This window comes from Chlorocebus sabaeus, chromosome 1, assembly GCF_047675955.1.
Source record: "Chlorocebus sabaeus isolate Y175 chromosome 1, mChlSab1.0.hap1, whole genome shotgun sequence".
Classification (NCBI taxonomy): domain Eukaryota; kingdom Metazoa; phylum Chordata; class Mammalia; order Primates; family Cercopithecidae; genus Chlorocebus; species Chlorocebus sabaeus.
Window position 1 is genome coordinate 11353857 of NC_132904.1, and position 26655 is coordinate 11380511.

General features: G+C 50.0%; 1 protein-coding gene across 3 annotated transcripts in view; it reads left to right on the forward strand.

The window, feature by feature from the left end:
• AHNAK (AHNAK nucleoprotein) overlaps positions 1 to 26655 on the forward strand; it is a 111931-nt gene that overhangs the window by 13250 nt on the left and 72026 nt on the right. For 2 of the 3 annotated variants that reach the window (XM_073015532.1, XM_073015535.1), the window contains exon 5: positions 232 to 18205. The exons of the other annotated variant lie outside the window; for it this stretch is intronic. In XM_073015532.1, coding sequence (XP_072871633.1) covers positions 232 to 17364 — 17133 coding nt within the window. In that variant the 3' untranslated portion in view covers positions 17365 to 18205. Of the gene's footprint in view, positions 1 to 231; positions 18206 to 26655 lie in introns of those variants that run through there. 3 annotated transcript variants of the gene reach the window in all.

Sequence of the window (26655 nt, forward strand, 5' to 3'; positions counted from 1 at the left end):
GTTTTTGCTTCCCAGTATGACCTCCAGAGAATTTCTGATTTCCTCCTGTGATGTGACTGTCAACCCCTTTCTTTACTCCCTTGTGCTGTGGCCCAGGAGGCTCCATGGACCTCTGTTTTGGTCCCAGCTTCTCTGGGAAACAGGCAACGTGTTGTCGGCTGGGCTGTGGCCGGGCATTTGCTAACTCAGGCAGACTCTGCTGCAACCTCTGCCCGGCGTGTCTTTCTGCAGAGCGGGGATGATGAGGAGTACCAGCGCATCTACACCACGAAGATCAAGCCACGGCTGAAGTCGGAAGACGGAGTGGAAGGAGACCTTGGGGAGACCCAGAGCCGCACCATCACGGTGACCAGAAGGGTCACAGCCTACACTGTGGATGTGACCGGCCGGGAAGGAGCCAAGGACATAGACATCAGTAGCCCTGAATTCAAGATCAAGATTCCAAGACATGAACGGACTGAAATCTCCAACGTGGATGTGGAGACCCAGTCTGGAAAGACTGTGATCAGACTGCCCTCGGGCTCGGGGGCAGCCTCTCCAACGCCAGGCTCTGCTGTGGATATCCGAGCAGGGGCCATTTCTGCTTCAGGACCAGAGCTCCAAGGTGCTGGCCACTCAAAGCTCCAGGTCACCATGCCTGGGATAAAGGTGGGAGGCTCAGGTGTCAATGTCAGTGCAAAGGGCTTGGACTTGGGTGGCAGAGGAGGGGTCCAAGTTCCAGCAGTGGACATTTCATCTTCTTTTGGGGGTGGGGCAGTAGAGGTGCAGGGCCCATCTCTGGAGAGTGGTGATCATGGCAAAATTAAAATTCCCACTATGAAGGTGCCGAAATTTGGTGTCTTGACAGGGCCTGAGGGCCAGACGCCAGAGGCAGGGCTGAGGGTTTCTGCACCTGAAGTCTCTGTGGGACACAAGGGCGGCAAGCCAGGCTTGACTATCCAAGCCCCTCAGCTGGAAGTCAGTGTGCCCTCTGCCAATATTGAGGGCCTTGAGGGGAAGCTGAAGGGGCCCCAAATCACTGGGCCATCACTTGAGGGTGACCTAGGCCTGAAAGGTGCCAAGCCACAGGGGCGCATTGGGGTCGACGCCTCTGCTCCCCAAATTGGGGGTAGCATCACTGGCCCCAGTGTGGAAATTCAGGCCCCTGACATTGATGTTCAGGGGCCTGGGAGCAAACTGAACGTGCCCAAGATGAAAGTCCCCAAGTTCTCTGTATCAGGTGCAAAGGGAGAGGAAACTGGGATTGATGTGACACTGCCTACAGGTGAAGTGACCGTTCCTGGGGTCTCTGGGGATGTCAGCCTGCCTGAGATTGCTACTGGTGGGCTGGAAGGAAAGATGAAAGGTACTAAAGTCAAGACTCCTGAAATGATTATTCAGAAACCTAAAATCTCCATGCAGGATGTGGATCTGAGCCTTGGGTCTCCTAAACTGAAAGGAGATATTAAGGTTTCTGCTCCTGGGGTGCAAGGTGATGTTAAAGGCCCTCAAGTGGCAGTTAAAGGCCCCAGAGTGGACATAGAGACCCCAAACCTAGAGGGAACCTTGACAGGCCCCAGGCTTGGCAGTCCTTCTGGGAAAACCGGAACCTGTAGGATCTCTATGGCAGAAGTAGACTTAAATGTGGCCACACCTAAAGTGAAAGGGGGTGTAGATGTTACACTCCCCAAAGTAGAAGGGAAAGTCAAAGTCCCTGAAGTTGATGTCAAAGGCCCCAAAGTGGACATCAGTGCCCCAGATGTCGAAGCACATGGCCCAGAATGGAACCTGAAAATGCCCAAGATGAAAATGCCCACGTTCAGCACTCCAGGAGCCAAAGGGGAAGGTCCAGATGTGCATATGACTCTACCCAAAGGAGATGTCAGTATTTCAGGGCCCAAGGTCAGTGTGGAAGCCCCAGATGTCAACATAGAGGGTCTGGGAGGGAAGCTTAAAGGCCGCCCTGATGTTAAGCTGCCTGATATGAGTGTCAAGACACCAAAGATCTCCATGCCTGATGTAGATTTGCACGTGAAAGGTACAAAGGTGAAGGGAGAGTATGATGTAACTGTACCAAAGCTTGAAGGAGAACTCAAAGGCCCGAAAGTGAACATTGATGCCCCAGATGTGGATGTTCATGGCCCAGACTGGCACTTGAAGATGCCCAAGATGAAAATACCCAAATTCAGTGTGCCAGGGTTCAAAGCAGAGGGCCCAGAAGTGGATGTGAACCTGCCCAAGGCTGATGTGGACATTTCCGGGCCCAAGGTAGATGTTAGTGTTCCTGATGTGAGCATTGACGGACCAGAAGGGAAATTGAAAGGGCCCAAGTTTAAGATGCCTGAGATGAACATCAAAGTCCCCAAGATCTCCATGCCTGATGTGGACTTACATTTGAAAGGCCCTAACGTAAAGGGAGAATATGATGTCACAATGCCAAAGGTTGAAAGTGAGATTAAAGTTCCTGATGTTGAACTTAAAAGTGCCAAAGTGGACATCAATGCCCCAGATGTGGAGGTTCAAGGTCCAGACTGGCACCTGAAGATGCCCAAGATGAAAATGCCCAAGTTCAGCATGCCTGGCTTCAAAGCAGAGGGCCCAGAAGTGGATGTGAACCTGCCCAAGGCTGAAGTTGACATCTCAGGACCCAAGGTGGATGTTGAAGTTCCAGATGTGAATATTGAAGGACCTGAAGGAAAGCTGAAGGGCCCCAAGTTCAAGATGCCAGAGATGAATATCAAGGCCCCCAAGATCTCCATGCCTGATGTGGACTTGCATATGAAAGGTCCTAAAGTAAAGGGAGAATATGATGTGACAGTGCCAAAGCTGGAAGGGGACCTGAAAGGCCCAAAAGTAGATGTCAGTGCCCCAGATGTTGAAATGCAGGGTCCTGACTGGAACTTGAAGATGCCAAAGATTAAAATGCCCAAATTTAGCATGCCCAGCCTCAAAGGAGAGGGGCCAGAATTGGATGTGAACCTGTCCAAAGCGAATGTGGACATTTCTGCACCAAAAGTAGATCTTAGTGCTCCAGATCTGAGCCTTGAAGGACCTGAAGGGAAGTTGAAAGGCCCCAAGTTTAAGATGCCTGAGATGCACTTCAAAGCTCCTAAGATGTCTCTGCCAGATGTTGACCTGGATCTTAAAGGACCCAAAATGAAAGGAAATGTAGATATTTCTGCACCAAAGATAGAGGGTGAGATGCAGGTTCCAGATGTGGACATCAGAGGTCCCAAGATAGACATTAAAGCACCAGATGTGGAAGGCCAAGGCCCAGACTGGAGCCTGAAAATACCCAAGATGAAAATGCCCAAGTTCAGCATGCCCAGTCTCAAAGGTGAGGGCCCAGAAGTGGATGTGAACTTGCCTAAGGCTGACATTGCTGTCTCAGGACCCAAGGTAGACATTGAAGCCCCAGATGTGAGCCTCGAAGGTCCAGAAGGGAAACTGAAGGGTCCCAAGTTTAAGATGCCTGAGATGCACTTCAAGACCCCCAAGATCTCCATGCCTGATGTGGACTTACACTTAAAAGGCCCCAAAGTCAAAGGGGATGTGGATTTGTCTGTGCCCAAGGTAGAAGGTGAAATGAAAGTGCCAGATGTTGACATCAAAGGACCCAAAGTGGACATTGATGCCCCAGATGTGGATGTTCATGGCCCAGACTGGCACCTGAAGATGCCCAAGATGAAAATGCCCAAGTTCAGCATGCCTGGCTTCAAAGCAGAGGGCCCTGAAGTGGATGTGAACCTGCCCAAGGCTGACATTGATGTCTCAGGACCCAAGGTGGATGTTGAAGTCCCAGATGTGAGCCTTGAGGGCCCGGAAGGAAAGCTGAAGGGCCCCAAGTTTAAGATGCCTGAGATGCACTTCAAGTCCCCCAAGATCTCCATGCCTGATGTGGACCTGAATCTTAAGGGGCCAAAACTGAAGGGAGATGTGGATGTGTCCTTGCCTGAGGTAGAAGGTGACATGAAAGTGCTAGATGTTGATATCAAAGGGCCCAAAGTTGACATTGGTGCTCCAGATGTGGATGTTCATGGCCCAGACTGGCACCTAAAGATGCCCAAGGTGAAAATGCCCAAGTTCAGCATGCCTGGCTTCAAAGGAGAGGGCCCTGAAGTGGATGTGAAGCTGCCCAAGGCTGACCTTGATGTCTCAGGACCCAAGGTGGATGTTGAAGTTCCAGATGTGAATATCGAAGGTCCAGACGCAAAACTAAAAGGTCCTAAATTCAAGATGCCGGAAATGAATATAAAGCCTCAGAAGATATCCATGCCAGATGTGGGTTTGCATTTGAAAGGTCCTAAAATGAAAGATTATGATGTTACAGTTCCAAAAGTAGAAGGAGAGATAAAAGCTCCCGATGTTGACATCAAAGGCCCAAAAGTTGACATTAATGCACCAGATGTGGACGTTCATGGCCCAGACTGGCACCTGAAGATGCCCAAGGTGAAAATGCCCAAGTTCAGCATGCCTGGCTTCAAAGGAGAGGGCCCTGAAGTGGATGTGAACCTGCCCAAGGCTGACATTGGTGTTTCGGGACCCAAGGTGGACATTGATGTTCCAGATGTGAATCTTGAAGCTCCAGAGGGAAAACTAAAAGGCCCTAAGTTCAAGATGCCAAGCATGAATATACAGACACACAAAATCTCTATGCCTGATGTTGGGCTTAATTTGAAAGCTCCTAAACTGAAAACTGATGTAGATGTTTCCCTTCCCAAAGTGGAAGGAGATTTGAAGGGTCCTGAAATTGATGTGAAAGCCCCTAAGATGGATGTGAATGTTGGTGATATTGATATTGAAGGTCCAGAAGGGAAGTTGAAGGGCCCCAAGTTTAAGATGCCTGAGATGCATTTCAAGACCCCCAAGATCTCCATGCCGGATGTGGACTTACACTTGAAAGGCCCCAAAGTCAAAGGGGATGTGGATGTGTCTGTGCCCAAGGTAGAAGGTGAAATGAAAGTGCCGGATGTTGACATCAAAGGACCCAAAGTGGACATTGATGCCCCAGATGTGGAGGTTCAAGGCCCAGATTGGCATCTGAAGATGCCCAAGATGAAAATGCCCAAGTTCAGTATGCCCGGCTTCAAAGCAGAGGGCCCCGAAGTGGATGTGAATCTGCCAAAGGCTGACATTGATGTGTCTGGACCCAGTGTGGACATTGATGCTCCTGATTTGGATATTGAGGGACCAGAAGGAAAGTTGAAAGGCTCCAAATTTAAGATGCCCAAGTTGAATATAAAAGCTCCCAAGATCTCCATGCCAGATGTGGACTTGAATTTGAAGGGACCCAAACTGAAGGGAGAGATAGATGCTTCTGTGCCAGAACTGGAAGGTGATCTCAGAGGGCCGCAAGTTGATATCAAAGGTCCTTCTGTGGGAGTGGAGGTGCCTGATGTTGATCTGGAGTGTCCTGATGCAAAGTTGAAAGGGCCCAAGTTTAAGATGCCTGAGATGCACTTCAAGGCCCCCAAGATCTCCATGCCTGATGTGGACTTACACTTGAAAGGCCGCAAAGTCAAAGGGGATGTGGATGTGTCTGTGCCCAAGGTAGAAGGTGAAATGAAAGTGCCAGATGTTGACATCAAAGGACCCAAAGTGGACATTGATGCCCCAGATGTGGATGTTCATGGCCCAGACTGGCACCTGAAGATGCCCAAGATGAAAATGCCCAAGTTCAGCATGCCTGGCTTCAAAGCAGAGGGCCCTGAAGTGGATGTGAACCTGCCCAAGGCTGACATTGATGTCTCAGGACCCAAGGTGGACGTTGAAGTTCCAGATGTGAGCCTTGAAGGTCCAGAAGGGAAGCTGAAGGGCCCCAAGTTTAAGATGCCTGAGATGCACTTCAAGTCCCCCAAGATCTCCATGCCAGATGTGGACTTACACTTGAAAGGCCCCAAAATCAAAGGGGATGTGGATGTGTCTGTACCAAAATTGGAAGGAGATTTAACAGGCCCCAGTGTGGATGTGGAGGTGCCTGATGTTGAGCTGGAGTGTCCTGATGCAAAGTTGAAAGGGCCCAAGTTTAAGATGCCTGAGATGCACTTCAAGACCCCCAAGATCTCCATGCCGGATGTGGACTTACACTTGAAAGGCCCTAAAGTCAAAGGGGATGTGGATGTGTCTGTACCAAAATTGGAGGGAGATTTAACAGGCCCCAGTGTAGATGTGGAGGTGCCTGATGTTGAGCTGGAGTGTCCTGATGCAAAGTTGAAAGGGCCCAAGTTTAAGATGCCTGAGATGCACTTCAAGACCCCCAAGATCTCCATGCCGGATGTGAACTTAAACTTGAAAGGCCCCAAAGTCAAAGGGGATGTGGATGTGTCTGTGCCCAAGGTAGAAGGTGAAATGAAAGTGCCAGATGTTGACATCAAAGGGCCCAAAGTGGACATTGATGCCCCAGATGTGGATGTTCATGGCCCAGACTGGCACCTGAAGATGCCCAAGATGAAAATGCCCAAGTTCAGCATGCCTGGCTTCAAAGCAGAGGGCCCTGAAGTGGATGTGAACTTACCCAAGGCTGACATTGATGTCTCAGGACCCAAGGTGGATGTTGAAGTCCCAGATGTGAGCCTTGAAGGTCCAGAAGGGAAGCTGAAGGGCCCCAAGTTTAAGATGCCTGAGATGCACTTCAAGTCCCCCAAGATCTCCATGCCTGATGTCGATTTCAATTTAAAGGGACCCAAAATCAAAGGAGATGTTGACGTTTCTGCCCCAAAGCTGGAAGGAGAGTTAAAAGGTCCAGAATTGGATGTCAAAGGTCCCAAATTAGATGCTGACATGCCAGAAGTAGCTGTGGAAGGCCCAAATGGCAAGTGGAAAACTCCTAAGTTCAAGATGCCAGATATGCACTTTAAAGCTCCCAAAATCTCTATGCCAGACCTCGATCTACACTTGAAGGGCCCCAAGGCAAAAGGAGAGGTGGATGTAGATGTTCCCAAATTGGAAGGGGAACTTAAAGGGCCACATGTGGATGTCAGTGGGCCAGACATTGACATTGAGGGACCAGAGGGCAAATTGAAAGGCCCTAAGTTCAAGATGCCTGATATGCATTTCAAAGCCCCCAGTATTTCTATGCCGGATGTTGACCTAAATCTCAAAGGACCCCAAATCAAGGGGGATGTAGATGTGTCTGTGCCTGAGGTAGAAGGTAAAATTGAAGTACCAGATGTGAACATCAAGGGCCCCAAAGTTGATGTAAATGCCCCCGATGTCCAAGGTCCAGACTGGCACCTAAAGATGCCCAAGATGAAAATGCCCAAGTTCAGCATGCCTGGCTTCAAAGCAGAGGGCCCTGAAGTGGGTGTAAACCTGCCCAAGGCCGACATTGATGTCTCAGGACCCAAAGTGGACATTGAAGGCCCTGATGTTAACATTGAAGGACCAGACGGAAAGTTAAAAGGGCCTAAGTTCAAGATGCCAGAGATGAACATCAAAGCCCCCAAGATCTCCATGCCTGACTTTGATTTGCATCTGAAAGGTCCCAAGGTGAAGGGCGATGTGGATGTTTCTCTGCCCAAAGTGGAAGGCGACCTTAAGGGCCCCGAAGTTGACATCAAGGGGCCCAAAGTGGATATCGATGCCCCAGATGTGGGTGTTCAAGGCCCAGACTGGCACCTGAAGATGCCCAAGGTGAAAATGCCCAAGTTCAGCATGCCTGGCTTCAAGGGAGAGGGCCCAGATGTGGATGTGAAGCTGCCCAAGGCTGACATTGATGTCTCAGGACCCAAAGTGGACATTGAAGGCCCTGATGTTAACATTGAAGGGCCGGAGGGAAAATTGAAAGGGCCTAAGTTCAAGATGCCAGAGATGAACATCAAAGCCCCCAAGATCTCCATGCCTGACTTTGACTTAAACCTGAAAGGCCCCAAAGTAAAGGGTGATGTGGATGTTTCCCTTCCTAAAGTGGAAGGTGACCTCAAGGGCCCAGAAGTTGATATCAAGGGCCCAAAAGTGGACATTGATGCACCTGATGTTGATGTTCATGGCCCAGACTGGCACCTAAAGATGCCCAAGATAAAAATGCCCAAGATCAGCATGCCTGGCTTCAAAGGAGAGGGTCCAGATGTGGATGTGAACCTACCCAAGGCTGACCTTGATGTCTCAGGACCGAAAGTGGATGTTGAATGTCCCGATGTGAATATTGAAGGACCTGAAGGAAAGTGGAAAAGTCCAAAGTTTAAGATGCCTGAGATGCATTTTAAGACTCCAAAGATATCCATGCCAGATATTGACCTGAATCTCACAGGTCCAAAAATAAAAGGAGATGTGGACGTTACAAGCCCTAAGGTAGAGGGAGATCTGAAAGGTCCTGAAGTTGACCTCAAAGGCCCCAAAGTGGACATTGATGTCCCAGATGTTAATGTTCAGGGTCCAGACTGGCACCTGAAGATGCCCAAGATGAAAATGCCCAAGTTCAGCATGCCTGGCTTCAAAGCAGAGGGCCCAGATGTGGATGTGAACCTGCCCAAGGCCGACATTGATGTCTCAGGACCCAAAGTGGACATTGAAGGCCCTGATGTTAACATTGAAGGACCAGAGGGAAAGTTGAAAGGGCCTAAGTTCAAGATGCCTGAGATGAACATCAAAGCCCCCAAGATCTCCATGCCTGACTTTGATTTGCATCTGAAAGGTCCCAAGGTGAAGGGCGATGTGGATGTTTCTCTGCCCAAAGTGGAAGGCGACCTCAAGGGCCCCGAAGTTGACATCAAGGGCCCCAAAGTGGACATTGATGTCCCAGATGTGGATGTTCAAGGCCCAGACTGGCACCTGAAGATGCCCAAGGTGAAAATGCCAAAGTTCAGCATGCCTGGTTTCAAAGGAGAGGGCCCAGATGTGGATGTGAAGCTGCCCAAGGCTGACATTGATGTCTCAGGACCCAAAGTGGACATTGATGTTCCAGATGTGAATATCGAAGGTCCAGAGGGAAAGTTAAAAGGTCCCAAGTTCAAGATGCCTGAGATGAATATCAAAGCCCCCAAGATCTCCATGCCTGACATTGATCTTCACCTGAAAGGCCCCAAGGTGAAGGGTGATGTGGATGTGTCTCTGCCCAAAGTGGAAGGTGACGTGAAAGTTCCTGATGTGGATATTAAAGGCCCCAAAGTGGACATTGATGCCCCAGATGTGGACGTTCAAGGCCCAGACTGGCACCTGAAGATGCCTAAGATAAAAATGCCGAAGATCAGCATGCCTGGCTTCAAAGGAGAAGGTCCAGAAGTGGATGTGAACCTGCCCAAGGCTGACATTGACATCTCAGGACCCAAGGTGGACATTGATGTTCCAGATGTGAATATTGAAGGTCCAGATGCAAAACTGAAGGGCCCTAAATTCAAGATGCCAGAGATGAACATCAAAGCTCCTAAAATATCAATGCCTGATTTAGACCTCAATCTTAAAGGCCCTAAGATGAAAGGAGAGGTGGATGTTTCACTTCCAAATGTAGAAGGTGATTTGAAAGGACCTGCTCTTGACATAAAAGGCCCAAAGATAGATGTAGATGCTCCAGATATTGACATTCATGGCCCAGATGCCAAATTAAAAGGTCCAAAACTGAAGATGCCTGACATGCATGTAAACATGCCTAGGATCTCCATGCCAGAAATTGACTTGAATTTGAAAGGCTCAAAGCTTAAAGGAGATGTCGATGTCTCTGGGCCCAAGTTGGAAGGTGACATTAAAGCTCCCGGTTTGGATATAAAGGGCCCAGAAGTGGACGTTTCTGGTCCTAAGCTTAATATTGAAGGCAAGTCAAAGAAATCTCGTTTTAAGCTTCCCAAATTTAATTTTTCAGGCTCCAAAGTTCAGACACCTGAGGTGGATGTCAAAGGTAAAAAGCCAGATATTGACATAACAGGTCCAAAAGTTGATATTAATGCTCCTGATGTCGAGGTCCAAGGAAAAGTGAAAGGATCCAAGTTTAAAATGCCTTTCCTGAGTATTTCATCTCCCAAAGTTTCTGTGCCTGATGTGGAGCTAAATTTGAAAGGTCCTAAAGTCAAAGGAGACTTAGATGTTGCAGGTCCCAATTTAGAGGGTGACTTGAAAGGCCCCAAAGTGGATATTAAGGCACCAGAAGTCAATCTAAATGCACCTGAGGTGGATGTTCATGGTCCAGACTGGAATCTGAAAATGCCCAAGATGAAAATGCCCAAATTCGGTGTGCCTGGCTTAAAAGCAGAAGGGCCAGATGTAGCTTTGGATCTGCCAAAAGGAGACATCAACATAGAGGGCCCAAGTATGAACATTGAGGGCCCAGAACTCAATGTGGAAGGTCCAGAGGGAGGCTTGAAAGGCCCCAAATTCAAGATGCCTGACATGAATGTCAAAGCTCCCAAGATCTCCATGCCTGACCTTGACTTCAACTTGAAGGGCCCCAAGGTGAAAGGTGATGTGGATGTTTCTCTTCCCAAACTTGAAGGGGATCTGAAAGGGCCAGAGGTTGATATCAAAGGCCCTAAAGTGGACATCAGTGCCCCAGATGTGGATGTTCATGGTCCAGACTGGCATCTGAAGATGCCCAAAGTGAAAATGCCCAAGTTCAGCATGCCTGGCTTCAAAGGAGAGGGCCCCGAAGTGGATGTGAACCTGCCCAAGGCTGACCTTGACGTCTCAGGACCCAAGGTGGACACTGATGTCCCAGATGTGAATATTGAAGGTCCAGATGCAAAGCTGAAGGGCCCCAAGTTCAAGATGCCAGAGATGAACATCAAAGCCCCCAAGATCTCCATGCCTGACTTTGACCTGAACTTGAAGGGACCGAAAATGAAGGGCGATGTGGATGTTTCCCTTCCTAAAGTGGAAGGTGACCTCAAGGGCCCAGAAGTTGACATCAAGGGCCCCAAAGTGGACATTGACACTCCTGACATTAACATTGAAGGGCCAGAGGGTAAATTGAAGGGACCCAAATTTAAGGTACCAGAGATGCATCTGAAGTCTCCCAAAATATCGATGCCTGACATTGATTTAAACCTGAAGGGCCCCAAGGTGAAGGGCGATGTGGACGTTTCTCTGCCCAAAGTGGAAGGCGACCTCAAGGGCTCTGAAGTTGACATCAAAGGCCCCAAAGTGGACATTAATGCTCCGGATGTGGATATTCAAGGCCCAGACTGGCACCTGAAGATGCCCAAGGTGAAAATGCCAAAGTTCAGCATGCCTGGTTTCAAAGGAGAGGGCCCAGATGTGGATGTGAACCTGCCCAAGGCTGACATTGATGTCTCAGGCCCCAAGGTGGACATTGATGTTCCAGATGTGAATATCGAAGGGCCAGAGGGAAAGTTGAAAGGGCCTAAGTTCAAGATGCCTGAAATGAACATCAAAGCCCCCAAGATCTCCATGCCTGACATTGATCTTCACCTGAAAGGCCCCAAGGTGAAGAGTGACGTGGATGTGTCTCTGCCCAAAGTGGAAGGTGATGTGAAAGTTCCTGATGCGGATATTAAAGGCCCCAAAGTGGATATTAATGCCCCAGATGTGGACGTTCAAGGCCCAGACTGGCACCTGAAGATGCCTAAGATAAAAATGCCGAAGATCAGCATGCCTGGCTTCAAAGGAGAAGGTCCAGAAGTGGATGTGAACCTGCCCAAGGCTGACATTGACATCTCAGGGCCCAAGGTGGGCATTGATGTTCCAGATGTGAATATCGAAGGTCCAGATGCGAAACTGAAGGGCCCTAAATTCAAGATGCCAGAGATGAACATCAAAGCTCCCAAGATCTCCATGCCTGATTTTGATTTGCATCTGAAAGGCCCTAAGGTGAAAGGAGATGTGGATGTTTCTCTGCCTAAGATGGAAGGTGATCTAAAGGCCCCTGAAGTTGACATCAAGGGCCCCAAAGTGGACATTGATGCCCCAGATGTGGATGTTCATGGTCCAGACTGGCACCTGAAGATGCCCAAGGTGAAAATGCCCAAATTCAGCATGCCAGGATTTAAAGGAGAGGGCCCAGAAGTGGATGTTAATTTGCCCAAAGCTGACATTGATGTCTCAGGACCCAAAGTGGACATTGACACTCCTGATATTGACATTCATGGTCCAGAAGGGAAACTGAAGGGCCCCAAATTTAAAATGCCTGACCTGCACCTCAAGGCACCGAAGATCTCTATGCCTGAAGTTGACCTGAATCTGAAAGGTCCAAAGGTGAAGGGTGATGTGGACGTTTCTCTGCCCAAAGTGGAAGGCGACCTCAAGGGCCCCGAAGTTGACATCAAGGGCCCCAAAGTGGACGTTGATGTCCCAGATGTGGATGTTCAAGGCCCAGACTGGCACCTAAAAATGCCCAAAGTGAAAATGCCCAAGTTCAGCATGCCTGGTTTTAAAGGAGAGGGCCCAGAAGTGGATGTGAACCTGCCCAAGGCTGACCTTGACGTCTCGGGACCCAAGGTGGACATTGATGTTCCAGATGTGAATATCGAAGGTCCAGATGCGAAACTGAAGGGCCCTAAGTTCAAGATGCCTGAGATGAACATCAAAGCCCCCAAGATCTCCATGCCTGACTTTGATTTGCATCTGAAAGGCCCCAAGGTGAAGGGCGATGTGGATGTTTCCCTTCCTAAAGTGGAAGGCGACCTCAAGGGCCCAGAAGTTGACATCAAGGGCCCCAAAGTGGACATCGACGCCCCTGATGTGGATGTTCAAGGCCCAGACTGGCACCTGAAGATGCCCAAGGTGAAAATGCCCAAGTTCAGCATGCCAGGATTCAAAGGGGAGGGCCCAGATGTGGATGTGAACCTGCCCAAGGCTGATATTGACATCTCCGCCCCCAAAGTGGACATTGATGCCCCTGATGTCAGTATTGAAGGTCCAGATGCAAAACTGAAGGGCCCAAAGTTCAAGATGCCAGAGATGAACATCAAGGCCCCGAAGATCTCCATGCCTGACCTTGACTTTAACTTGAAGGGCCCCAAAGTGAAGGGTGATGTGGGTGTCTCTCTACCCAAAGTGGAAGGTGATCTCAAGGGCCCTGAAATTGACATAAAAGGCCCCAGTTTGGACATGGACACCCCTGATGTCAATATTGAAGGTCCGGAAGGAAAACTGAAGGGGCCCAAATTTAAGATGCCTGAGATGAACATCAAAGCCCCCAAGATCTCCATGCCTGACTTTGACTTGCATCTGAAAGGTCCAAAAGCAAAGGGCGATGTGGATGTTTCACTACCTAAGCTGGAAGGTGATCTGAAAGGGCCAGAGGTAGACATCGAAGGTCCTGAAGGGAAACTCAAAGGTCCCAAGTTTAAGATGCCTGATGTTCATTTCAAAACCCCACAAATCTCCATGAGTGACATTGATTTGAATTTGAAAGGACCTAAGATAAAAGGAGATATGGACATTTCCGTTCCTAAACTGGAAGGAGATCTGAAAGGTCCCCAAGTGGATGTCAAAGGCCCTAAAGTGGACATTGACACTCCTGATATTGACATTCATGGTCCAGAAGGGAAACTGAAGGGCCCCAAATTTAAAATGCCTGACTTGCACCTCAAGGCACCGAAGATCTCTATGCCTGAAGTTGACCTGAATCTGAAAGGTCCAAAGGTGAAGGGCGATGTGGACATTTCTCTGCCCAAAGTGGAAGGCGACCTCAAGGGCCCCGAAGTTGACATCAAGGGCCCCAAAGTGGACGTTGATGTCCCAGATGTGGATGTTCAAGGCCCAGACTGGCACCTAAAAATGCCCAAAGTGAAAATGCCCAAGTTCAGCATGCCTGGCTTCAAAGGAGAGGGCCCAGAAGTGGATGTGAACCTGCCCAAGGCTGACTTTGACGTCTCAGGACCCAAGGTGGACATTGATGTTCCAGATGTGAATATCGAAGGTCCAGATGCGAAACTAAAGGGCCCCAAGTTCAAGATGCCTGAGATGAACATCAAAGCCCCCAAGATCTCCATGCCTGACTTTGACTTAAACCTGAAAGGCCCCAAAGTGAAGGGTGATGTGGATGTTTCCCTTCCTAAAGTGGAAGGCGATCTCAAGGGCCCAGAAGTTGACATCAAGGGCCCAAAAGTGGACATCAGTGCCCCTGATGTGGATGTTCAAGGCCCAGATTGGCACCTGAAGATGCCCAAGGTGAAAATGCCCAAATTCAGCATGCCCGGCTTCAAAGGAGAAGGCCCAGATGTGGATGTGAACCTGCCCAAGGCCGACATCGATGTCTCGGGACCCAAGGTGGACATTGATGTTCCAGATGTGAATATCGAAGGTCCAGATGCAAAACTGAAGGTCCCCAAGTTCAAGATGCCAGAGATGAACATCAAAGCTCCCAAGATCTCCATACCTGATGTTGACCTAGATTTGAAAGGACCCAAAGTAAAAGGAGAGTATGATGTGTCCGTCCCTAAGGTTGAAGGGACTTTGAAAGGCCCAGAAGTAGACCTTAAAGGTCCAAACATGGATTTCGAAGGCCCCAATGCCAAACTCAGTGGCCCATCTTTGAAGATGCCATCACTGGAGATATCTGCTCCTAAAGTAACTGCTCCTGATGTTGATTTGCATCTCAAGGCACCAAAAATTGGATTTTCAGGTCCGAAGTTAGAAGGTGGTGAAGTGGACCTCAAGGGACCCAAAGTTGAAGCTCCAAGCTTAGATGTACACATGGACAGCCCAGATATTAACATTGAAGGGCCAGATGTTAAAATCCCCAAATTTAAGAAACCCAAGTTTGGATTTGGGGCAAAAAGTCCCAAAGCTGACATCAAGTCACCTTCACTAGATGTCACTGTTCCTGAGGCAGAGCTGAACCTTGAGACTCCTGAAATTAGTGTTGGTGGAAAGGGGAAGAAAAGTAAGTTTAAAATGCCTAAAATTCATATGAGTGGTCCTAAAATTAAGGCCAAAAAACAGGGATTTGACCTGAGTGTTCCTGGGGCTGAAATTGATGCCAGTCTCAAGGCTCCCGATGTAGATGTCAACATCGCAGGGCCGGATGCCTCACTCAAAGTCGATGTGAAATCGCCGAAAACCAAGAAAACGATGTTTGGAAAAATGTACTTCCCAGATGTAGAGTTTGACATTAAATCACCTAAATTTAAAGCTGAGGCTCCTCTCCCTAGCCCCAAATTGGAGGGTGAACTCCAGGCACCTGATCTGGAACTTTCTTCACCAGGAATTCACGTCGAAGGTCCTGACATCAAGGCGAAGGCTCCCAAGGTCAAGATGCCAGGTGTGGACATCTCAGTGCCAAAAATAGAGGGTGACCTGAAAGGCCTCAAAGTGCAGGCAAACTTGGATGCACCTGACGTCAACATCGAAGGCCCAGATGCTAAAGTCAAAACACCTTCCTTCGGCGTTTCTGCCCCTCAAGTCTCCATCCCTGATGTGAATGTGAACTTGAAAGGACCAAAGATAAAGGGTGATGTCCCCAGCATGGGACTGGAAGGACCAGATGTAGATCTGCAAGGTCCAGAAGCAAAAATTAAGTTCCCCAAGTTTTCCATGCCCAAGATCGGCATCCCTGGTGTGAAAATGGAGGGTGGGGGAGCTGACGTCCATGCTCAGCTACCCTCTCTTGAAGGAGACTTGAGAGGACCAGATGTTAAGCTCGAAGGGCCCAGTGTTTCTCTAAAGGGGCCGGGAGTAGACTTGCCTTCAGTGAACCTCTCTATGCCAAAAGTCTCTGGGCCTGACCTTGATCTGAACTTGAAAGGACCAAGTTTGAAGGGAGACCTGGATGCATCTGTTCCCAGCATGAAGGTGCATGCTCCAGGGCTCGACCTCAGCGGGGTCGGTGGCAAAGTGCAGGTGGGAGGAGACGGTGTGAAAGTGCCAGGGATCGATGCCACAACAAAGCTTAACGTTGGGGCACCAGATGTGACACTGAGGGGACCAAGTCTGCAGGGAGACCTGGCTGTCTCTGGTGACATCAAATGCCCTAAAGTATCCGTAGGAGCTCCTGATCTAAGCTTGGAGGCATCCGAAGGCAGCATTAAACTTCCCAAAATGAAGCTGCCCCAATTTGGCATCTCTGCTCCAGGGTCTGACTTGCACGTTAATGCCAAGGGGCCACAGGTTTCTGGAGAACTGAAGGGGCCAGGTGTGGATGTGAACTTGAAAGGGCCTCAGATTTCAGCACCGAATGTGGACTTTAACTTGGAAGGACCAAAAGTGAAAGGGAGCCTTGGGGCCACTGGCGAGATCAAAGGCCCCACTGTTGGAGGAGGTGTTCCAGGCATCAGTGTTCAAGGCCTAGAAGGAAACCTCCAGATGCCTGGAATTAAGTCCTCTGGATGTGACGTGAACCTGCCAGGTGTGAATGTGAAACTCCCAGCTGGGCAGATTTCTGGTCCTGAAATCAAAGGTGGTCTGAAAGGTTCAGAAGTAGGTTTCCACGGGCCTGCTCCCGATATCAGTGTGAAGGGGCCTTCCTTTAATATGGCATCTCCTGAGTCAGATTTTGCCATCAACTTGAAGGGCCCAAAAATCAAAGGAGGGGTGGATGTTTCAGGGGGTGTCAGTGCCCCAGACATCAGCCTCGGTGAAGGGCATGTGAGTGTTAAAGGTTCTGGGGGTGAGTGGAAGGGACCCCAGGTCTCCTCTGCTCTCAACTTGGACACTTCTAAGTTTGCTGGGGGCCTTCATTTCTCAGGACCAAAGGTGGAAGGAGGTGTGAAAGGAGGTCACATTGGACTCCAGGCTCCTGGGCTGAGTATGTCTGGGCCTCAAGGTCACTTGGAAAGTGGATCTGGAAAAGTAACATTCCCTAAAATGAAGATCCCCAAATTTACCTTCTCTGGCCGTGAGCTGGTTGGCAGAGAAGTGGGAGTGGATGTTCACTTCCCTAAAGCAGAGGCCAGTGTCCAAGCTGGTGCTGGAGACGGCGAGTGGGAAGAGTCTGAAGTCAAACTGAAAAAGTCCAAAATCAAAATGCCCAAGTTTAATTTTTCCAAACCTAAAGGGAAAGGTGGTGTCACCGGCTCACCAGAAGCATCCATTTCTGGGTCCAAAGGTGACCTGAAAAGTTCAAAGGCCAGCCTGGGCTCTTTGGAAGGAGAGGCAGAGGCCGAAGCCTCTTCACCAAAAGGCAAATTCTCCTTATTTAAAAGTAAGAAGCCACGGCACCGCTCAAATTCATTCAGTGATGAAAGAGAGTTCTCTGGACCTTCCACCCCGACGGGGACTCTGGAGTTTGAAGGTGGGGAGGTGTCGCTGGAAGGCGGGAAAGTTAAAGGGAAACACGGGAAGCTGAAATTCGGTACCTTTGGTGGATTGGGGTCAAAGAGCAAAGGTCATTATGAGGTGACTGGGAGTGATGATGAGACAGGCAAGTTACAGGGGAGTGGGGTGTCCCTGGCCTCTAAGAAGTCCCGACTGTCTTCCTCTTCTAGCAATGACAGTGGGAATAAGGTTGGCATCCAGCTTCCTGAGGTGGAGCTGTCAGTTTCCACAAAGAAAGAGTAGCAGGCCTTTGTATGTGTGTACATATATATATATATAACAAAACATCAGCCTTGGGTGTGTGCCTACATAAACTCCAAAGGGAAACACACCGACCGCCTCAGCAATCATGCAAAGATCTTGCCTGGCCCGGTGGCAAGCGCTGAAAAACCGACCGCCTGTAGGCTCCTGGAACTATACACATAGGTAAAGAGTTCCAAGTTCGTCCAGCCCATGTGCAAAGTCAACAGTATTTGCCTTAAGATTTCATATATATATATTTTTTTTGCATTGACTGCTGAGAGCTCCTGTTTACTACGCAAGCTTTTGTGTTTATTATCCTCATTTTTACTGAACGTTGTTAGTTTTGGGGTAATGGAAACCCACTTTTTCATTGTAATGACTCTGGGGGCTTTTGTTAGTAAGGGTGGGTGGGGTGATGGGTTGCAGACGGAGATCAGGTCTTCCTCTTTTCTGAGACTGGATCTGTTTAAACAGCAAACACCCACAGATGGCCCAGAGGTGGCGGCAGTCAGAGTGTGTGGGTGTTTTTAGGGTTCTTTAGCGTTGCATTCTTTCACCCAGGGGTGGTGGTCCCAGCCAGTTTGGTGCTGACGGTGAGAGGAAATTAGAACCTGTTTGCAAATTGTCCAACCCACCCCCTCAACATGAGGGGCTTCCATTTTCTGTGTTTTGTAAGGGAAATGTTTCCTTCAGGCCGCCATGTTCCTGATATTAGTTCTGATTTCTTTTTAACAAACGTTATCATGATTAAGAAAATTTCCAGCACTTTAATGGCCAATTAACTGAGAATGTAAGAAAATTGATGCTGTACAAGGCAAATAAAACTGTTTATTAACCTTGATGTCTTGTGCCTTTGTATTCTGCGTTGCGGGCGCGTGAAACCTGGGGAAGTGGCACAGCCAGCTGTGACTGTTCACACCGGATCCATCTGGTGGCACTGCTAGTTTCATCAATGACAAGGCAGTGATCTTCGGGAGCTAGTGGGAGAAAATCTTTGCTTCTTGATTCTCATGGTGAGGCTGGTTGTGCCATTGCTGAGGAATCAAGGGGAGACTTGGCCTCAGGACCCACTCACCTACTTTGCATCCTCAGATGTGAATATACAATTCATGTCTGAATTGGAACTGGTTCTAAATGGGTTACAGATGTGAACAGTTAAAAGGCCTCCTGGAATTACCGAAAGGGCTCTGCTTATGAATCACTGGTCTGCCATTTATCCCTGACATGGCTACAGGTTTGCTGAGTGACTGCTGTCGCTCGGGCTAGAGTGCAGTGGCACAATCTCAGCTTACTGCAACCTCCTCCTCCTGGGTTCAAGCGATTTTCCTGTCTCAGCCTCCCGAGTAGCTGGGATTACAGGCACCTGCCTCTACGCCAGGCTAATTTTTCTATTTACGGAGTTTCACCATGTTGGCCAGGCTGGTCTCAGACTCCTGACCTCCAGTGATCCACCCGCCTCGGCCTCCCAAAGTGCTGGGATTACAGGCGTGAGTCACTGCGCCTGGCCAGGGTGCCAGTCTTGTATAAGGTATCTTTGTGGTTCTTTCTAGTCCATTGTAAGGCTAAATATTATGAAAAATTCTTCTGACCAAAGTCCCCTTTTGATTTCCAGCTCTGTTGACAATATGCGGGGGTGGGGGAGGGGTGGTTCTAGTCACTGGCTCCTAATGTTGGTCATTGCTGGTCAGAGGGTGATGCCTTCTTGTACCTGGACCAAGCTTGTCTCCTTCGCCATTCCTGAGAGATGCCACATTTCTGCTAGTGGAGGCAGCTCTGCACCTCTCTGGATCCCTCCAGAACAGAGATAAAATAGCTCCCACCCCATCCTTCCCTGTCTAGTACCAACTTGTCAGTGGGATCTCCTGGCAGTGCGGGCTCCACCTGTCCTTGCTTGGATTTCAGACATGCATTCCCCAGCTTCATCCATCCTCACCTCGGCCAGCAGAGCCAGTGTCCCTGGGAGTTTTAGAGCTCAAGGGTGGCCCCTGGTTTTGGAAAGAGATAGGTTGGGAGGCAGGCCCTTGATACCTTGCTGCTTTTTAGATAACTGACCTACAGCTTCTTTTGTGAATTGGACAAGATGCTTAACCTGTTTGAGCCTCAGTTTCATCACCCTTAAAATTGGGATAGCAGCATTCATAGTGCCGGAGTTCGCCCAGGTATTTGGGTTACGCTGAAGTGTGCAGCATTCATGTGACAGTCAGATACATACTTATGGAGAGCACAAGAGCTGGCGTGAACTCCTAGAGAGACAGGCATGAGCCCATCTTCTACAGAAACCCCCTGGTTGCACTGGGCCACACACACACACTCCAGTCATAAGCATGCTCAGGCTCAATGGCGCACACAACTGCACACATCGCGGTCTGTCCTAACAGGGCCTGGGGTTGTTCCCGGGATGCTGCTTTCACTCAACCAGCCACAGCTGGAAACCCATCTGTTCCTTCCTCAACTCTGAAGCCAAGAGTGTGGGGCAGGTCGGAGTGTGTGCTGCTCAAGATGAGTAGCCCTGGTGTCCGGAGGTGGGTGAGTGGGCGACGGTGGGGTGAGTGGGTGACGGTGGGGTGAGTGGGTGACGGTGGGGTGAGTGGGCGACGGTGGGGTGAGTGGGTGACGGTGGGGCGAGACGGTGGGGTGAGTGGGTGACGGTGGGGCGAGACGGTGGGGTGAGTGGGTGACGGTGGGGTGAGATGGTGGGGTGAGTGGGTGACGGTGGGGTGAGTGGGTGACGGTGGGGCAAGACGGTGGGGTGAGTGGGCGACGGTGGGGTGAGTGGGAGACGGTGTGGTGAGTAGGCGACGGTGGGGTGAGTGGGCGACGGTGGGGTGAGTGGGTGACGGTGGGGCGAGACGGTGGGGTGAGTGGGCGACGGTGGGGCGAGACGGTGGGGTGAGTGGGCGACAGTGGGGTGAGTGGGTGACGGTGGGGTGAGACGGTGGGGTGAGTGGGTGATGGTGGGGTGAGATGGTGGGGTGAGTGGGCGACGGTGGGGTGAGTGGGTGACGGTGGGGTGAGTGGGCGACGGTGGGGTGAGTGGGTGACGGTGGGGTGAGTGGGTGACAGTGAGGTGAGACGGTGGGGTGAGTGGGTGACGGTGGGGCGAGACGGTGGGGTGAGTGGGCGAAGCGGTGGGATGAGTGGGTGACGGGGTGAGTGGGTGACGGTGGGGTGAGTGGGTGAAACGGTGGGGTGAGTGGGCGACGGTGCGGTGGGTGGGTGACGGTGGGGTGGGTGGGTGACGGTGGGGTGCACTTGTGTACACAGCCAGGGAAGAATGCCCATTAGGATGCTGGAAAGTCCTCTGGGGAGAACTACCCAGGTTGTCCAATAATATATCAATTAAAAAAAATTTTTTTAGCTTGAGGAAGAAGTGATGCAGGCTAGTGGTGGCCCCAGTGTCCATTCAATAAATGTTTTCTGAGTCCCATGTGGCTAGATGTGGCCCAGTCCCACTGATCTCAGATTCCTCTTCTGAGGATTTCCACAGAGCAAGTGATGCGATGGGTGTGAAAAACTGGATGCCCTGGCCGGGCGCAGTGGCTCACGCCTGTAATCCCAGCACTTTGGGAGGCTGAGGCAGGCGGATCACGAGGTCAGGAGATTGAGACCATCCTGGCAAACACGGTCAAACCCCATGTCTACTAAGAATACAAAAAAAAAAAGCCGGGCATGGTGGTGGGTGTCTGTAGTCCCAGCTACTGGGGAGGCTGAGGCGGGAGAATGGTGTGAACCCCTAAATACTTCAGCATGTATGGACATTCTTTTATATAACTCCAATACAGGGCAGGCGCAGTGGCTCACGCCTGTAATTCCAGCACTTTGGGAGGTCAAGGTGGGCAGTTCTTGAGGTCAGGAAGTTCCAGACCAGCCAGGCCAACATAGTGAAACCCTGTCTCTACTAAAAATACAAAAAAATTAGCCGTGTGTGGTGGGTGCCTGTAATCCCAGCTACTCGGGAGGCTGAGGCAGGAGAATCACTTTAACCCGGGGGAGGCAGAGGTTGCAGTGAGCTGAGATTGCGCCATTGCACTCCGGCCTGGGCAACAGAGTGAGACTCCATCTCAAACAAACAAACCAACTAACCAAAAAACTCCAATACAATAATTAAATTCACAAAACAAAACATTGACATATTACCTAATATGTAGTATATATTTACATTTCACCAATTGCCCCAGTAATTGTCTCTATAGTAACGTCTTTTTTTTTTCTTTTTTTTGAGATAGTCTCTCTCTTTTCCCCAGGTTGGAGTGCAGTGGTGTGATCTCGGCTCACTGCAACCTCTACCTCCCAGGTTTAAGGGATTCTCGTGCCTCAGCCTCTCGAGTAGCTGGGATTACAGGTGTGTGCCACCATACCCGGCTAATTTTTGTGTTTTTTTAGTAGCATGTTGGCCAGGCTAGTCTTGAACTCCTGGCCTCAAGGGACTTGCCTGCCTCAGTCTCCCAAAGTGCTGGGATTTGCGACCACCCCCGGCCACAATGTCTTTTTTTCCTCTTTGGGCTGCAATTGTTGATGACCTCACATGAGATTTAGTTGTCTTGGTCTCTCTCTTTCTTTTTCTTTTTTTTTTTTTTTGAGATGGAGTTTCACTCTTGTCGCCCAGGCTAGAGTGCAATGGCGCGATCCCGGCTCACTGCAACCTCCTCCTCCCGGGTTCAAGCGATTGTCCTGCCTCAGCCTCCTGAGTAGCTGGGATTACAGGTGACCGCCACCACGCCCAGCTAATTTTTTGTATTTTCAGTAGAGACAGGGTTCTATCATGTTGGCCAGGCTGGTCTCGAACTCCTGACCTCAAGTGATCCACCCGCCTTGGCCTCCCAAAGTGCTAGAATTACAAGTGTGAGCCACCGTGCCTGGCTTTTTATTTCTTTAATCTGGAATAGTTTCTCAGCTTTTTGTTGTCATGCATGGCATTGATATTTTTGAAGTGTGTGGGACCAGTTTTCTAGAAATGTCCCTCAGTCTGGGTTTGTCTGATGATGTTTCCTCATAGTTGGGTTCAGGTTGTGAATTTTGGGGCAGGAATACCACACAAGTGATGCTGGGTCCTTTTTGGTGCCTCGTGTCAGGAGCCACATGATGGGTATGTTAATTTCAATTCTTTGGTTAAGTAGGAGATTGCCAAGTTTCTCCATAGTGACGTTTCCATGCCTCCTCGTTAGAATTAACAAGGAAACCCAAGTTTTCAAGAAAAAAGTCCAAGTTTGGGGAAGTTTATTTCACAAGCACACTTTCAGAGGTTGGTGGCACGCTTAGCCTTGGCGTGATCTTGGGCTGGGGGTTTTGAAAATGGAGTTCTGGCTTTGAGCTTTGCAGCACAGAGCAACTCTCTGTCCTTCCTCACGAGGACAAAGAATTCTGTGCATGAATGCCTGCCACGGGCCGGGAATGCCATGGGCTGTTTACCAGCCTCTGAATTGCCCCGTGGCGTCAGGCAGCCGCGCAAGTGCTTCCTAAGGCTGAAGGCGCCCAGCAGAGGCACTGCCATGGGCCACGGCAAATGTGTGGGGAACATTCTGCTGAGAAGGGCGGTTTCATTTCCCTTTAAATGCCTCTGTTATTTTCTACCACACGCTTGAGGCTTGGCCCTAACGGAAAAACTTCCCAGTAGTGGGGCCAAGGATGAGAAAGGGTTACGAATGAAAAGACCTTCTCTTTGGACAGGGCGTTCTAGTCCACAGAGTGCTTTATCTCTTGAGATCTCACACTGGGTTCTCAGCTCCGCCCATGCAAGCAGGCAGCTCTGGCATTTGCTGACTCTATCTTACAAACCAGAAAGGTGAGGCTCAGAGAAGCGAAGCGATTGGTCTCAACTCATAGAGTTGGGAAGAGGTGACCTGGCCAAAGTCTATCCAAGCTTTCTGATTAAAAAAAAAAAATTTTTTTTGTCTTCTCTGTGATGTCACTATTGTTTCCCTGAAGAAGCTGGGAATTTCTTTTCTAGGGGAATTTTAGGAAATAGAGGATGCCTCTTGAAATTTGCAGAGACTTGAACTTGGACTTTTTAACATTCTTGAAAGTAGTTATTAAAGTTATTATGGCCCAGCACAATGGCTTACTCCTGTAATCCCAGTGCTTTGGGAGGCTGAGGCAGGAGGATCACTTGAGGCCAGGAATTCAAGGCTGCAGTGAGCTGTGATTGTGCTATTGCACTCCAGTCAGAGTGACAGAGCGAGACCCAGTCCCAAAAAACAAATTAAAAAACCCCAATTACTATGTGCAAAGCCCCTTTCTTCAGTGAGCCCACCATCCAGTAGGGGAATAATAATAACAACAACTGTCAGTTCTGCTGTTTCCTAGCTATGTGACCTTGGGCAAGTTATCAAACCTCACTGTGCTGCAGTTTTGTTTTGTTTTGTTTTGTTTACTTGTTTTTTTTTTTTGAGACGGAGTCTCACTCTGTCACTTAGGCTGGAGTGCAGTGGCGCCATCACGGCAACTTCTGCCTCCCGGATTCTCCTGCCTCAGCTTCCTCAGTAGCTGGGACTACAGGCGTGCCCACCACGCCCAGCTAATTTTTGTATTTTTAGTAGAGACGGGGTTTTGCCATGTTGGTTAGGCTGGTCTCAAACTCCCGATCTCAAGTGATCTGCCTGCCTTGGCCTCCCAAAGTGCCGGGATTACAGGCGTGAGCCCGCATCCCCAACCCTGTGTGTTTAATCTATAAAATAGGGATGATATGGTACTTCTCTCGCAGCTTTGTGGGGAGGATGATTTAAATTAATGTGGTCAGCATACAGTAAATACTGTGTTAGCTGTTCCTATGTATTTTTAGTTTGTGTGAGGCATTGTGTATGTATTTTACATGCTTTCTTTTCATTTCCACAAAAACCGCATGAGGTGGGCATGATGGTTCTCATTTAATAGACAAAGAAACTGAGGCTCAGAGAGGTTCAGCATGATGTCCAAGGTCACACAGCTAGCAAATAGCAGAGTCAGGATTCACACTGGGGTCTGTGCTGACTGAAAAGCCCATGCTTTTAATAGCATTCTGCTTGCTCTGGTACCAGGAAGACTGTTAATAACAGTGTATAACTATTTCAAAGTTTGGAGAGGAGTGTGGGGAAGGCATTCCAGGCAGAAGGACAGGGGAATAAAAGTGTGGAAGTGGAGATGTGTGCGTGGGAGGTTTAGCAGGGTCAGGCCGCGGAGCAAGAGAAGGGGGACGAACTCAGAATGAAACCTGAGAGCCAGGCAGCTTGGCAGGTTTCAGGTCCAGCCCTGAAAGGAAAAGACTGGGACAGACACCCATTTGCCCATTTTGGGGAGGAGGGGGTAGGGTTTAGGGTTCAGGCTCAGCCTCCTGGCTGCTGTCAGTCCCTCCCGAGGCTCTCCTGGGTCCTTCCTCTCCTGAGTCTTCACTCTTCCACTGTAATAATAAACAAGGGAGAAACTATGATCCAATCATTTGCATTATAATGACCCCCACCCACTGGTCCCAGACCACCCGGCCCATGCAGCCTGGAAGCCCCCCAGCCCTGGCTAAGCCCATGGCCTCCCGCTGCCCTGCAGCTAGGAAAATACAGGCCAGGCCTGATGCACAGCCCTCTGGCCAGCTGGGGCCCTGCGGGGCTGAGCCTCCTGCCTGGGGGAGAACTTGTAAATGCAAGGGGGCTGCAAGGAGGCATTTTGGGTGAAACAAAGTTGTTCCTGCCCCTGACAGTTTCCCCTGTATCTCTTCACCTGCCAGCCCTGCTTGGCTCCAGGGCGAGGCTGATTTTAGCCCGAAGTCAATCCGTGGTGTGAGTAGAAGGATCTCAGTCTTCCTGACCTCCTGGGTTGGATGGAGCAGCTCCCCTAACCCCACAAACCCCAATACCCTCCCAAGGGGAAGGAACTCGGGCGTCCTCAAGCTCAGCTCAGACCACTTGCTCTTTTTTTTAAAAACAATGTTTATTTATTTACTTATTATTATTTATTTATTTTTAGACAGGATCTCGCTCTGTTGCCCAGGGTGGAGTGCTGTGGCGTGATCATGGCTCACAGCAGCCTGGACATCCTGGGCTCAAGCCATCCTCCCACCTCAGCCTACCCTGTAACTGGGACTACCCGCGTGCGCTAACATGCCCAGCTCGTTGACCACCTCCCCACCTCCCGCCTTTTTTTTTTGTTTTTGTAGAGACGGGGGTCTTGCTGTGTTGCCCAGGCTGGTCTGGAATTCATGGGTTTAAGCGATCCTCCTGCCTTGGCCTGCGGAAGTGCTGGGATTACAGGCATGAGCCACTGCACTCGGCCTGGACCCCTTGCTCTTCGTTCCGGAGATTATGGGGAGCTGGAGAAGAAAGCAAGCAGAAAACTAAGGGGGAAAACATGAGAAACAATGGGCAGAGGCGGACAGTATGGCCAGGGGTCTTGCTGGGGGGTGAATAGTCGGGGGAGGCGTGTCGGGGGAGGCAGCAGGGGAGGAGCAAAGCCCTAGGTCGAGGGGGAGGGAAGGGCGGCGGCTTGCAATGAGCAGCAGGGAGCGTTAAAGGGCGTGGAGAGGAAGGAAAGAAAAAGAGGGAGAGGACTCACAGGGAGCAAGGACTGTGTCAAAGGGTGACTTCGAGGGGACTTTAGCCCCGCTCCCTGTCTTCATAAATCGCTTCTAGCACTCCAAACAAACCTACAATCGAAGTAAAGCAGCGCGCTTTCAATATAGAGGCAAGTCCCTTGCTTCAACCAGAAATGGGATGATACCCGGTGAGCCCCCATCCAGCAAGCCCGGGGCACTCAGAATCAAGGGCATGAGACCCTGGTCTCTAGCGAGCATCTGCGGCCACACCCCGCTGGCCGAATTGTCAATCGCCAGGCCATATTTGGGCCCCATGACCCATTGCTAGGCGGATTTTTGACCCCTGGGGTTGCTATGAGCCACGTGCCCGCAGACTGGGTTGGAGGCTTGGGACACAGAGGGGAGCAAAGAGGGGCCGAGCAGGTGGGAAAGAAGACCCTGGGGGAATGTCGGGAAGCTGCTGAGGCCAGGTTTACACTTCCCAAGGGGTGGCCACCGGACCTCACCCCTTACCTTACTGGGTCCCCAATCCCCAAACAGTGCGCCTTTCATTGCGCGCTTTCCCCTTTATCCAGACTTCCTTCAAATAGCAGCTTTGTACCCTGAGAAACTAAGGTCCTGGAGAGTGTCAGTGTCATATATGTTATTGTTTTTCAACGTTTACATTTAAAAAGAGAGTTTTTAGACCCTGAGGGATGGGTTTCTCACGTGGTTACTTCAGGCCCATCAGCAGGCCAGCTTAGGGCATTTTGGAACGGCAGAGCCTTTTAGCATATCCTCACAAACAGCGTCGT